The sequence below is a fragment of the Peromyscus californicus genome, unplaced genomic scaffold, assembly GCF_007827085.1.
Source record: "Peromyscus californicus insignis strain IS unplaced genomic scaffold, ASM782708v3 Scaffold_3__1_contigs__length_106647218, whole genome shotgun sequence".
Classification (NCBI taxonomy): Eukaryota; Metazoa; Chordata; class Mammalia; order Rodentia; family Cricetidae; genus Peromyscus; species Peromyscus californicus.
The window spans coordinates 34775896-34788053 of record NW_026294551.1 but is presented as its reverse complement, the minus strand read 5'-3'; the positions used below and the strand labels follow the sequence as shown (position 1 = coordinate 34788053).

General features: G+C 46.5%; 2 protein-coding genes across 2 annotated transcripts; both read right to left on the bottom strand.

Moving 5' to 3' along the window:
• Positions 1-1657: 1657 nt before the first annotated feature.
• Positions 1658-2858, bottom strand: LOC128122510 (olfactory receptor 4D2-like). The gene has a single exon (XM_052758135.1). The coding sequence runs from the start codon at positions 2715-2717 to the stop codon at positions 1782-1784; it is 936 nt and encodes a 311-aa protein (XP_052614095.1). The 5' UTR covers positions 2718-2858; the 3' UTR covers positions 1658-1781.
• Positions 2859-6277: 3419 nt separating this feature from the next.
• On the bottom strand, positions 6278-7213 carry LOC128122731 (olfactory receptor 4D2). Its single transcript, XM_052758438.1, has one exon. It carries the CDS (start codon positions 7211-7213, stop codon positions 6278-6280), a length of 936 nt encoding a protein of 311 aa, XP_052614398.1.
• Between the last annotated feature and the right edge of the window lie 4945 nt (positions 7214-12158).

Genomic DNA, 12158 nt, shown 5'->3' with positions numbered 1-12158 from the left:
TCACATCAAACCTAGAGCTTACCAATTTGACTAGATTGACTGGCCAGCAAGGCTCAGAGATCCTTCTGTCTTGGTCTCTCCTCCATTGGGATTACAGATGCATGCCACACCACACCTGGCTGTTTTACATGCATTCTGAGGGTTGAACTTGGGTCTTCAATAGACTGAGGCTTCTTCCTAGCCCATAGGTCCTTAAAAGCAAAAACAAACACAAACACAGAACTCTGAATTTGGACTTGCCTGGGTTCCAGCCTCCCCTGCGATGTAAACCATAGCCTGTTTCTTCTCTTTAACCTGACACCCTTCCACATCGATATGGAGAAGAGGGCATAAGTGTGTGGCAGAGGGAAGCCAAGCACACCAGTGAACCGGAAAAGGAATAGCCCTAGATGTCTGTAAAGACGGAACTTTGAGCAGTCAATGAAGGAAATGGGAAGGAGGAGGAAGAAGAGCCAGAAAATATCAATGAAGCAAGAGTCAACAAAATATTACACAGTGCATCCTGTGGATCAAAATACTGCATCAAGCCCCAAGCGCAAATTTGTAAAAGAAAATGACAGAAAAAAATTAATTATTGTTCAAATTAATGGCTCTTCTGATCACAATTTGCAAGAAATTGTTGCCTCTGGAAATAGGTATGATTAGGGGAACAGCGGGAAGTAGCCAGACTCTTACCAAGCATGACCCTGTTTATTATGGGTTTCACCAGCTGGGCATGGTGCAAGGCCACCTTCACTGTGTCCATCCTCTTTGTGTCTGCTTTATATCACAGAGGAATTCCTGGCCACTTCAGTGCATGATTCAACTGACAGAAGAAAAATGCCAAGGGTGATAATAACAGTATTTCTTCCCAGGTCCTGTACCCTTCACAGTATCCTCTGTACACACTTTAGATCTTGACAGATCTGTGACAATATGGAGAGAGTTGGTTTAAGCCTGTTTGGTGAAGAAGCCATGACATGAAGAGAACTGAGCTAGGACATCCGTGGTCACCAGTTTGGTGTGAAAAATCAGAGTCCCTAATAAAGGACTAAGAGTGCAAATCATGTATGCCCCATTCCCCACGCTCTGGTCTCAGAGCAAAAGAAATGCTTAGAAGAGGGATGATACACAGAAACATTCTTCGAGGGGACATGCCATCATCACAAAAGAGAAGTATCCATCAATCAGAGTAGGGACAAAGAGCTATGGCTTCTCAGGAACAAGCAAAACATTTCTTGTCACTGTGGGAGTGTTAGAATTCTTGATCACAAACTTTAACCACAAAGAGAACACTTCCCTTTTTCCTAAAAAACTAAGTTGGGTCCCTGGGACTGAAGCAACTTAAAGGGAAGAGGATTTTATTGGCTCACAGGTTCAGGAAATAGAGTCCATCCTTGTGGAGAAGCCGTGGTGGGTGAAGAAACTTGGTCCGTGCTGGCGGGAGGGTGAGGTGGCCGGAACCCGAGGTAGCTGATCACAGTGTATTGGTGCATCAAGAGTCAGCGAGCTTGGAAGTGGGGCTAGGCTCTAGTCCTCAAGGCCTACGCCAATAACCCGTGCCTGATAGCTAGGTCCTGGATCCCAAAGGCTTTACAACCTCCCAAAACAGTTACCCCAGTTACCAACTGAGGTCCAAATATCCAAATAGATGAGCTGATCCAAAACAGTTCAGACTCAAACCATAACCGTTATTAAACTTCAGAGCAGAACACAGAGATACTGTGCAAACATGCCTAAGCTGTGAATAGAGAGGATGTACCCTTTCAAAAAGGACAGGCCACAAGAAAGGACCTTGATAGTCACTCTTTCTTACAAACCAGCACATGCATCCCTAATCTCTTCAATGCTGCCTGCATCTCCTGGTTCCTGAGGGTGTAGATCATGGGGTTGAGCATGGGAGTCATGACTGTGTGGCTGATGGACACAGCCTTGTCCATGGGGAAGGGAGTGAAGGGCCGGGCATACAGGTAAATGCTTGGAATGAAGATCATAGACACCACGATGATGTGGGTGGTGCAGGTGGAAGCCACTTTCCTCCTGGCCTCTCCTGAGTGCGACCTCAGCATCACCAGGATGACCAAGTAGGAGATGAGAAGGAGAAGGAACCAGATGACATCCAGCATCCCACTGTTGAAGATCATGAGGAACTCCAGGAGGGAGGTGTCCATGCAGGCGAGTCTCAGCACTTGGGGGACATCACAGTAGAAGTTATCCAGGACATTGGGGCCACAGAAGGGCAGTGGGAGCATCAGTGACAGCTGGACAATGGAATGGACAAAGCCCACAATCCATGCTGTCACCACCAGTACCACACAGTGTTGAGTGTTCATAATAGTGACGTAGTGGAGGGGCCGGGAGATGGCCACAAGGCGATCATAAGCCATCACTGAGAGGAAGAAGACCATGGCCCCTCCCAGAAAGTGGAAGAAGAAGACCTGGGCCATGCAGCCTTGGTAGGAGATGGTCTTCTTCTCAGAGAGGAAGTCCATCAGCATCTTGGGGGCAGTGACTGAGGAGAAGCAGAGGTCTAAGACAGCGAGATTGCGGAGCAGGAAGTACATAGGTGTGTGGAGCCTGGAATCTGAGGTCACTGTGACTATGATGAGGAGATTTCCCACCACAGTCGTGCTGTAGACAAACAAGAACACCAGAAACAAGAAGAGCTGAAGTTCCCAGCTCTCTGAGAACCCCAGGAAGATGAACTCTGACACCCAGGTGAGGTTCCCTGGTTCCATGGTGTCCTATGCACACACTTAAAGGAAATGGCTGACAGATACAAATGTATGAAGTGACTCCTTGCCCTTTGAGTATGCAGGGGTTCAGACTGAGTTGTTCAAGTCTGTAAGAAGCACATCCTCATGTGACAACCCTGAGACCACCTGCCTCATCTCTGAAGAGTTGACAAGTGGGTTCTGGAACATACATTCATGAGTTATCTTAAAGCTGTCCAGAGAATATGTACTTTCCGTCCCAAGATCAACAAAGTGATGGGAAGACACTTAGAGGGAGAGACGCTCTTGGATGAATTTCACATGTCCTTTGTCCCCCCGCCAGAGTTAACCAGGAGTAACTAGCTTATTTCCTTGGGATTTCAGCTCCGGCATGTGCAGCTGGGAATAAAAAAAAAGCTTTCTTTCCTGAGTTTTCTGCTGGGTTGAGTAGAATGACACATTTGAAATTCCTACAAGTGGTGCCTGAGTTAAGCAATAACCACTGCCCTCTGTGTGTCTCAGCCCAGTTCTCTCCCCTATCCCAGTCTTTAGATTTTTGTGCTTGTTTTCACACGGCATTTATAACATCAAAATATTAACATACTTTTCTGTGTCTATGTTTTTACTGTATTAGTCACGAGATCCTGGGAACATAGATTTGGATCTCAAAATTCATTTGTTCCCAGCAGTGGGCCTCCTGGTAATAGGCAGTATTTATTCAGGATCTACTGTGGCTTGCAGGGTAGCTGAATAATTATAGAACATCTGGGTTCTTGTAGAGGAACCCCTGGACACAGCTGGATATTTGATATGGTGTAGTGGGTAGCCATTCCAGCTTTGATCTGGAAATTCCAACCCCCATTGAGACTGTCACGCCTACAAGGTGGGTCCAAGGGAGGCGCCTGGGGACCGGAGATCTGGATCGGCGGGCGCGCTCTCGGGGCCGGGACCCTGAATAGTGGAGGTGGACCAAGCAGAGCTCCAGAGAACACCGCTGGACTGTGATACACCTTCCCCAGACCCCGCGATCTACCTATCCCTTAATTTGTAAGTTACGCCATTAAATAAATCTCCTTTTAACTGCGTGGAGTGGCCTTAATAATTTCACCAATAATATGGAGCTGCTCCCACTCCCCAACACAGACGCCTCTGCTTGGTGAGGCTCCACTGGATAGTGAGACGGAGGTCGAGAGGTCCCAGCAATTAAGAGACGGATAGTGTGTTGTTGGAAGGGACACTCAAAACTCTTCTGAAAGGCTATCAGTTTTACAAGATGTTACAAAATCTGAGAAAAAAAGGGGGAGTCGGATGCAAAGAAATGGGTACAGATGAAGTCAAGGGGGACTGAAAAGAGAGGAACAGATAATGGAGCAGGAGAAGGACCAGAAAATGGCAGAAAGAGTGGGCGGGGTGGACACAGTTAGACGAGCTGGTGCACAGAGAGACAGAGACGGAGACAGAGACAGACTGAGGGACTGACCGGGTGAGGGCTCCTAACTCCCCCGTTCAGTCTCACTAATCTCTCCTCTCCGGCCGCTGCAATCTACTAGCTCTGGAGACCGTTATCTTCTCCTCCTCCACTTCCTTGTGTTCACACGCCTTCCTCGTTTCACAAAGCTGCCTTCTGAGTGAACGGTCCCTTCCTCAATGTGATCTGACGGTGCTTTCTCTCTACACTCTCCAGAGACCGTCTAGAGTCCACAGCTTAAACCTCCAGCTCTTGGAGGCTGCATATGATGCTCTGTGCACAGAATTAGGGATAGAACATGTTTACACATATACATGTGACGACTCCCTTTCAGTATTTCTTACAAAGCTATAAATATCACCCCCATTTATCTTTGCAATCATGTCACTAAGGACCCATCCGCTGTCTAAAGAATGTAGTTTCTACATGTGCTGTCTCTTTGGTTATTTCCCTATCATTAATACTAATTCCTGTCTAAAAAAAAAAAAAAAGTACCTGTGTGAGAGAATAAATTCTTCATTTTTGGAGTTCCAGAAGCACTTTAGAAACACCCCATCATGGCACTTAGAATTCTTTCTGTGGCCTCTATTAACTACATTTGAAATCCTGTAACATTGTAAACCCTGCCGCAACCAGAGCAACTGACTCAGAAGTTGTTTCAACAATGTTAGCTAACTTCTCGAATTAGCAATTAATAAGGTAAGCTTGTTATATGTGGCTGTGTGGAGAATTTTGTATTGATTTGCCTGAAAAATATGTTTCATTTTCAGCACCCTCCCTCTGAATCCTAGGGCCAATTCTATGCTGAGTCCTTTTCACATTTAACCTGGACAGCTGCTGTCAACCTCACGTCATCCACTCCTGCTGCCCTCCCCCCCGCGCCGCCCACCCCCAAGTCTCTCACGCTTAGACTGATTTTCATCAAGTCTACATCACTTATTCACTCCCACATATTGGCAGACATTTGCAAAGTCCTTCCAACAGTTGACACGTATGCCGGAGAGCAAACCCCTTTCCCTCACCTTTTCTTCGGCCCAGCATGACACACACTTCATGACTTCCATCTTCTTGGAGGTCCTTTGCTGAGGCTTCAGCTTTCCAGTCCTTGGCCATCCCTCAAGTGTGCTATCTGTGTGGGACCCTAGAGGCACAAGGTATATCTCAGGGGAAACCTATTGGACAGGGCTCAGGAGGCAGAGCTGGGCTCATTACTACTGAGGCCTGAGCAGCAATGTGAGACTTGTTAAAACAAAAAAAGTTTCTGTATGTCTCAAAGCACATTCTCTCTGAGAGATCTTCCCTGGGGACCCAAAACACCAAAAACATGGATAATTTTAGAGATTTGTGTGAGGCAATATTTGCTGACCAAGCTCTGAAGGAGAGAGTCTTCAGCAGAAACACACTCTGGGAATTGAGAAGAAGAATATGTCTCTTAGATTGTAATTCTTAACCTTGAGAGGATTGCCCCCATGCTCTGAATTTTCTTATTTGTAAAACTGTTTAATTTTCTAAATTGAATTATATATTTTTATCATTTATGTTCATGTGTGAGTGCATGCACACATGTTTGTGTACACACACACACACCATCATATGCATACAGACAGAGATCAAGGACAACTCCCAGAACTCAGCCTTCTTCTATTACATGGGTTGTCAGGGATTTCAGCAATTGTCTTTACCTGATAAACCATCTTACAGGCCCTAAATGATTTACTATAATAATAATAATAATAATAATAATAATAATAATAATAATAATAATATACCCACTGTCAGTTTTATAACAAGGAATGCTTGTTAAAGTGTGAGGGGGAGCCGGGCGGTGGTGGCGCACGCCTTTAATCCCAGCACTCGGGAGGCAGAGCCAGGCGGATCTCTGTGAGTTCGAGGCCAGCCTGGGCTACCAAGTGAGTCCCAGGAAAGGCGCAAAGCTACACAGAGAAACCCTGTTTCGAAAAACCAAAAAAAAAAAAAAAAAAAAAAGTGTGAGGGGGTCACCCAGAAATATTGGGGCAATCTGACATCTTGGAGGTAAGAAGGACTCTCCTTCCCTTTTCACTGGGGAATAACACAAGGTCAGAGATTTCTGATGCAAAGTCATCCTGTTCAAATCTCACTCCCTGTTGCAACTTGCTAAGCGCTTTGCTAGTCTCTTCATGGCTGCCTGCATCTCCTGGTTCCTGAGGGTGTAGATCATGGGGTTGAGCATGGGAGTCATGACTGTGTGGCTGATGGACACAGCCTTGTCCATGGGGAAGGGAGTGAAGGGCCGGGCATACAGGTAAATGCTTGGAATGAAGATCATAGACACCACGATGATGTGGGTGGTGCAGGTGGAAGCCGCCTTCCTCCTGGCCTCTCCTGAGTGCGACCTCAGCATCACCAGGATGACCAAGTAGGAGATGAGAAGGAGAAGGAACCAGATGACATCCAGCATCCCACTGTTGGAGATCATGAGGAACTCCAGGAGGGAGGTGTCCATGCAGGCAAGTCTCAGCACTTGGGGGACATCACAGTAGAAGTTATCCAGGACATTGGGGCCACAGAAGGGCAGTGGGAGCATCAGTGACAGCTGGACAATGGAATGGGCAAAGCCCCCTACCCATGCTGTCACCACCAATCCCATACAGAGCTGAGTATTCATGATGGTGACGTAGTGGAGGGGCCGGGAGATGGCCACAAGGCGATCATAAGCCATCACTGAGAGGAAGAAGACCATGGCCCCTCCCAGAAAGTGGAAGAAGAAGACCTGGGCCATGCAGCCTTGGTAGGAGATGGTTTTCCTCTCAGAGAGGAAGTCCACCAACATCTTGGGGGCAGTGACTGAGGAGAAGCAGAGGTCTATGACAGCGAGATTGCGGAGCAGGAAGTACATAGGTGTGTGGAGCCTGGAATCTGAGGTCACTGTGACTATGATGAGGAGGTTTCCCACCACAGTCATGCTGTAGACAAACAAGAACACCAGAAACAAGAAGAGCTGAAGTTCATGAGTCTGTGAGAGTCCCAGGAAGATGAACTCTGACACCCAAGTGAGGTTCCCTGGATCCATGGTGTCCTGTGCACACACTTACAGGAAATGGCTGACGGATACAAAGGCATGAAGTGACTCCTTGCCCTTTGAGTATGCAGGGGTTCAGACTGAGTTGTTCAAGTCTGTAAGAAGCACATCCTCATGTGACAACCCTGATACCACCTGCTGACTTGTCTCTGAAGAGTCTGTAAGTGCATGTTGGTACACACATTCAGGAGATGGTGTTTTCGTTTTGCATTTGCTTGCTTGGTTTCTTGAGACAGGGTCTCACTATGTGTCTCAGACTGTCATCAAACTCAAGATCCTCCAGTCTCAGCCTCTCCAACACTAAGCTGACAATTGTGAGGTAGCATGCCAAGCTCACGAACTGCCTTAAAGTCAAGCAGTCGAGTCAGTAGCCTGCCTGTCCAAATCTGCACAGCAGTGGGGAGACACTCAGTGAGACTCTCTTGAGTCAGTTTCAGGTTTTATTTTCGTTGAGATTGCACCAAAAGTGGGTGACTTGTTTTATTAGGATCTCGATCGGCACATCAGTAAAGTGGGAACAACAGCAATGAAATAGTTTCTTTTCCTCATTTTCTGTGGACTAAATAGAGATTCACACATGAAGTCCCTGTAACCATGCCTGGAACAGCATGCAGTACTCACTGTGCTGAGTGTCCCAGTCCCTCCAGCCTTCCCTACACCGGTGTCTTGATACATTTACCACACTCAGTGTTGACAGACCCTTCATGGTGCTAGGGCTTCGTCCTCAACTCAGTCACATGGTCCTGGGAACAAAGGTTTTGCTCACAAATAAATGTTCCCAGCACTGCCCAGGACCTGACAATAGAAAGTGTCTAACACGGAGCTGTTTCCGGGGGCAGGGTGAACTAATAGTCATAGGATATGCAGTTTCTTGTTGTCTTAGGGTGACTACTGCTGTAATGGAACACAGTGACCAAAAGCAACTTGGGGAGGAAAGGGTTTATTTCACTCCCAGTTCCATATTACAGTTCATCATCAAAAGCAGCCAGGGCAGGAACTCAAGCAGGGCAGGAACCTGGAGGCAGGAGCTGATGCAGAGGCCATGGAGAGGGGCTGCTTACTGTGTGCTCCCCAAGGCTTGTTCAGTCTGTTTTCTTAGAGAATCCAGGACCACCAGCCCAGGGATGGCACCACACACAACGGTCTGGACCCTTCTCCATCACTCACTAAATAAGAAAATGTCCTGCAGCCAGCTCTTATGGAGGCATTCTCTCAAGTGAGGTTCCCTCCTGTCAGATGACACTAGCTTGTGTCAAGCTGACATAAAACTAGCCAGCACACTTGTCAAGTAATTACTGGACATAGTTGGAACCCGAGGCTATCTGGCTACTTCGTCTCAGAAGCCTCTTAATTGGCGAGGTTCCATGGGACATATATGCAGGCGGGAGTGAGCTGGGGTTGAGGGGTTCATGAAAGAGAGGCACAGATGGTGACCCATGTTGGAATCGGGCTCCGAGAGCTCTTCTGGAAGCATATTGAACTTAGCAGACATGAAATCTTAGGCTAGAGAAAAGAGGAAGTTACCGAATAAAAGAAATGGGAATAGATGAAGTGAAGGGAGACGGTAAGAAAGAAGTGAGGTACTAGAGAAGGCAAAGGAAGGAAATAGAATTGTTAGGGTTGGAGAAAGATCGGGAGGGGAAAGTCGAGAGGGACAGACATAGTGACCGAGAGAAGACAGGGGTCTCCCCACCTTCCTGTCCAGTCTAAAGCTCCCCCATTCTTTCTCCTCTGGCTTGTTGGGACCTATGAGCTGCTGGATTCCATTATCCCTCTCCTCATTCTTCACGTTCCTGTGTTCTTCCGCTCCTGTCTCCATTCACACAGCAGCCTGGGAGACCTTTCTGAGTGGGGTGTGGTCAGGCCCCTTCCTTGTCATAATACTGAATGACCATCTAGTGCTCACAGCTTCAAACTCCAACTCTTAGAAGCTGCATACATTTCCGCACATAGAAACTGCAAAGAATAAAAGTCTGCTCGTGCGAGTGCAACTCCCCATCAGCATTCCATGTGAGGCTATAGAGGTCACCACCATATACCACACCTTTGTAATTAGTGTCCCTGTCACCCAAGAACCAACAGCCATCTAAGAAATTCGTAGCTTCTACATATACCATCTATTCAACCAAATGTGTATCTTCGGTAAGAACTCCTGTTTCCTTAAATAACTTTTGTTAGGAATCCAACCTAGAAACCCAGGTGCACCTTCTCTCTGGCTCCTTGCCCTGCATCCCCCACAAGAACTAATTCTTCATATACTCGGTTCCCAACCATACTTTATAAGCATCCCTGGGACAGCACTGATCATTTTTCCTGTTACCTCATGAACTGGATTGAAAATCCAGTAACAGCATCCATGACAACAACTCTGATTTAGAAGTTGCTCAGACATCTTTCAGCTTCACGTAATTGTTTCAAGTGACCTGCTCTGTAGACTATGTGGAGATTGTGTGATGGTTTTGCCCATCTTTCTGTCTTTTGCTTTCAGCATCCTCCCTCCCAACAGCAGAGTCAAGTCTAAGCTGAGCTGTTCCAAGTGTAACCCGGAACACCTGTTTTTAACATCACACCCGCCATGCCTGCTCTCTCCCCTCACACTTCAGGCTCACTCTAGGCAAGCCTGTGCTACTCATTTATTCTTACCTACTGGTGAGTGTTTGCAAGGCTCTTCTAACAGCTGACCTGTGTGCAGGAAAGCAAACTCCTTTCTCTCACCTTATTTCAGTCCAGCATGGGACTTTACGGCCTACATCTTCTTGGAGGTCCTTTGCTGAGGCTTCAGCTTTCCAGTCCTTGGCCATCCCTCCTGTGGACTACATGTGTGGAACCCTAGAGGCACAGGGAATACCCCAGGGGGAACCTATTGGACAGGGCTCAGGAGGCAGAGCTGGGCTCATTACTACTGGGGCCTGTGCAGCACCGGGACTTGTTAAAAAGTTTCTGTATGTCTCAAAACATGTGTTCTTTAAGAGGTCATCCTTGGCGGCTCTACATACCAAGAATATTGAGAATTTTAGAGAGTCTCTTGATGTAGGGTTTGCAGTCTGAGATTCAAAAAGACAAGGTCTTCAATGGAGGCTGGAGAGACGGCTCAGTGGTTAAGACTGTGTACTGCTCTTAAAGAGGACCCGGGTTCAGTTCCTAACGCCCACATCAGGTGGCTCACAACCACCTGTAAGTCCAGCTCCAGAGAATTTGCTACCTCTTGTTCCTGTGGGCACCTTACTCATGCACACTTGCACAGGCACACACACACACACACACACACACACACACACACACACACTTTAAAAATTTTAAACTATGTGATGTCTATGACAGAGTTTCCTCCAGACTCGGGGTAAAGAAAGCAGAATTCTACCTTTTAGTGAGAAGAAGGTGAGTCAGTATTTGAGGAGGCTCACTGAATCAAAGAAGCTGACCTAGTCAGCTAAGAAAAATACCACGTGCCACAAGCCCTCATGCTGACTTGTAAGACACTTTTCTTGCTCTTCTTCCTGCTTTCTTCTGCTGCTACCTTCCTAAAATATCATTCCAATCTTGTTTTACAAGTTTGTATTACAGTTTTTAAGTTCCCATCCAATGCCTCTGTCAGAGTGGCATTAATATTCTACTGTATTACACCGTGGTTCAGCAAGATCCTCGTCTTGGTGTATTCAATCTGCTACAATGGGGTAGCATGGACTGAGTGACTTGTAAGCAACAGCCATAAAAGGAAGAAAATAACCAGACAGCTATGCAGATCCCTCCAAGGCTCAGAGAACAGCAAGAGGGAGAAGAAAGAATGTAAGAGCTGGAAGAAGAGGTGGCATGTCAGGTAGCTACTTCCTCCCGATTGAATCAGTTCCGGCAGAAGGCTGGGAAAACTGATGGAATTCACAAGGCTCCTCCCAGGGTTATACATACTCAGGACACTGTTTCTGGGGAAGAGAAGGCTCTGCCAGAAGCTGGATAGGAACCTACTTGGATTCAGTTTTCACGAGTCGTCCCCCATCCCTGGGTGTGTCTATCAGTTCTGTGGTCACCCGTGTCTCTGTGAGAAATCCTAATGAAGCCATTGTTCACCAAGTTAGACTCTGATGCAACTGTTCCTTTGGTCTATCTTGGTGCTCTGTCTGAACTGAATAGAGATTTGTACACATCTTGTCACATGACATCCCTTATCTCCCAAGCCACCAGGTTTTGATTAGATTTCAACATGTGAATTTGGAGAGAAAACAAAAATTTAATCAGTAACAGTTCCTATGAGGAGAAATTGGGAAAATTTATAGTGGAAAAATCTTTAATATTTTTTTACAGCTTCAAGTCCAATTTTCGAAGTAAAAAGTTCAATTAAAAACATTTTTTAAGGTTGGGTGTGATGGTGCATGCCTTTAATCCCAGCACTTGGAAGATAGAAGTAGGAAGGTCTCTGTGAGTTCAAGGCCAGCCTAGTCTACATAGCAAGTTCCAGGATAGCAAGGACTACATAGAAAGACCCAATCTTAAAACACACACACACACACACTCAGGAGGGGGGTGAGGCTGGAAGAGTTTAAGTTGTATTCTCTTCCTTGAATTGCCACTAGTTTCCTGAAGTTTCTTCTTTCTCCCGTTTCTCATTTTTATTTGTTTTGTGGTGCTTTAGTGTCTGTCTTTTATGGTGGAAGATTTCTTCATCCGCCTGACGATCTGTGCTTAAATATCACTATTTGAACTCAAACTACTCACAAGCTCACCAGATGCTGGATGTGATCAGGACTTGGAGAGGTTTCAGTTGTTTTGTGAGAAGCCCCCTTTGCGACTGTACAGCTGGACTTTTTTTTTAAGTATCTCTAAATAAAACACTGTTAGCACTCACATCTCAGACTTCTGCAGTAGCAGGGTGAAGACTAGGAGGGAGACCCTCCCTCATCCTGTAGGAGCAGCTGGCCTTAGGTTTTCCCAGTCCTCTCAG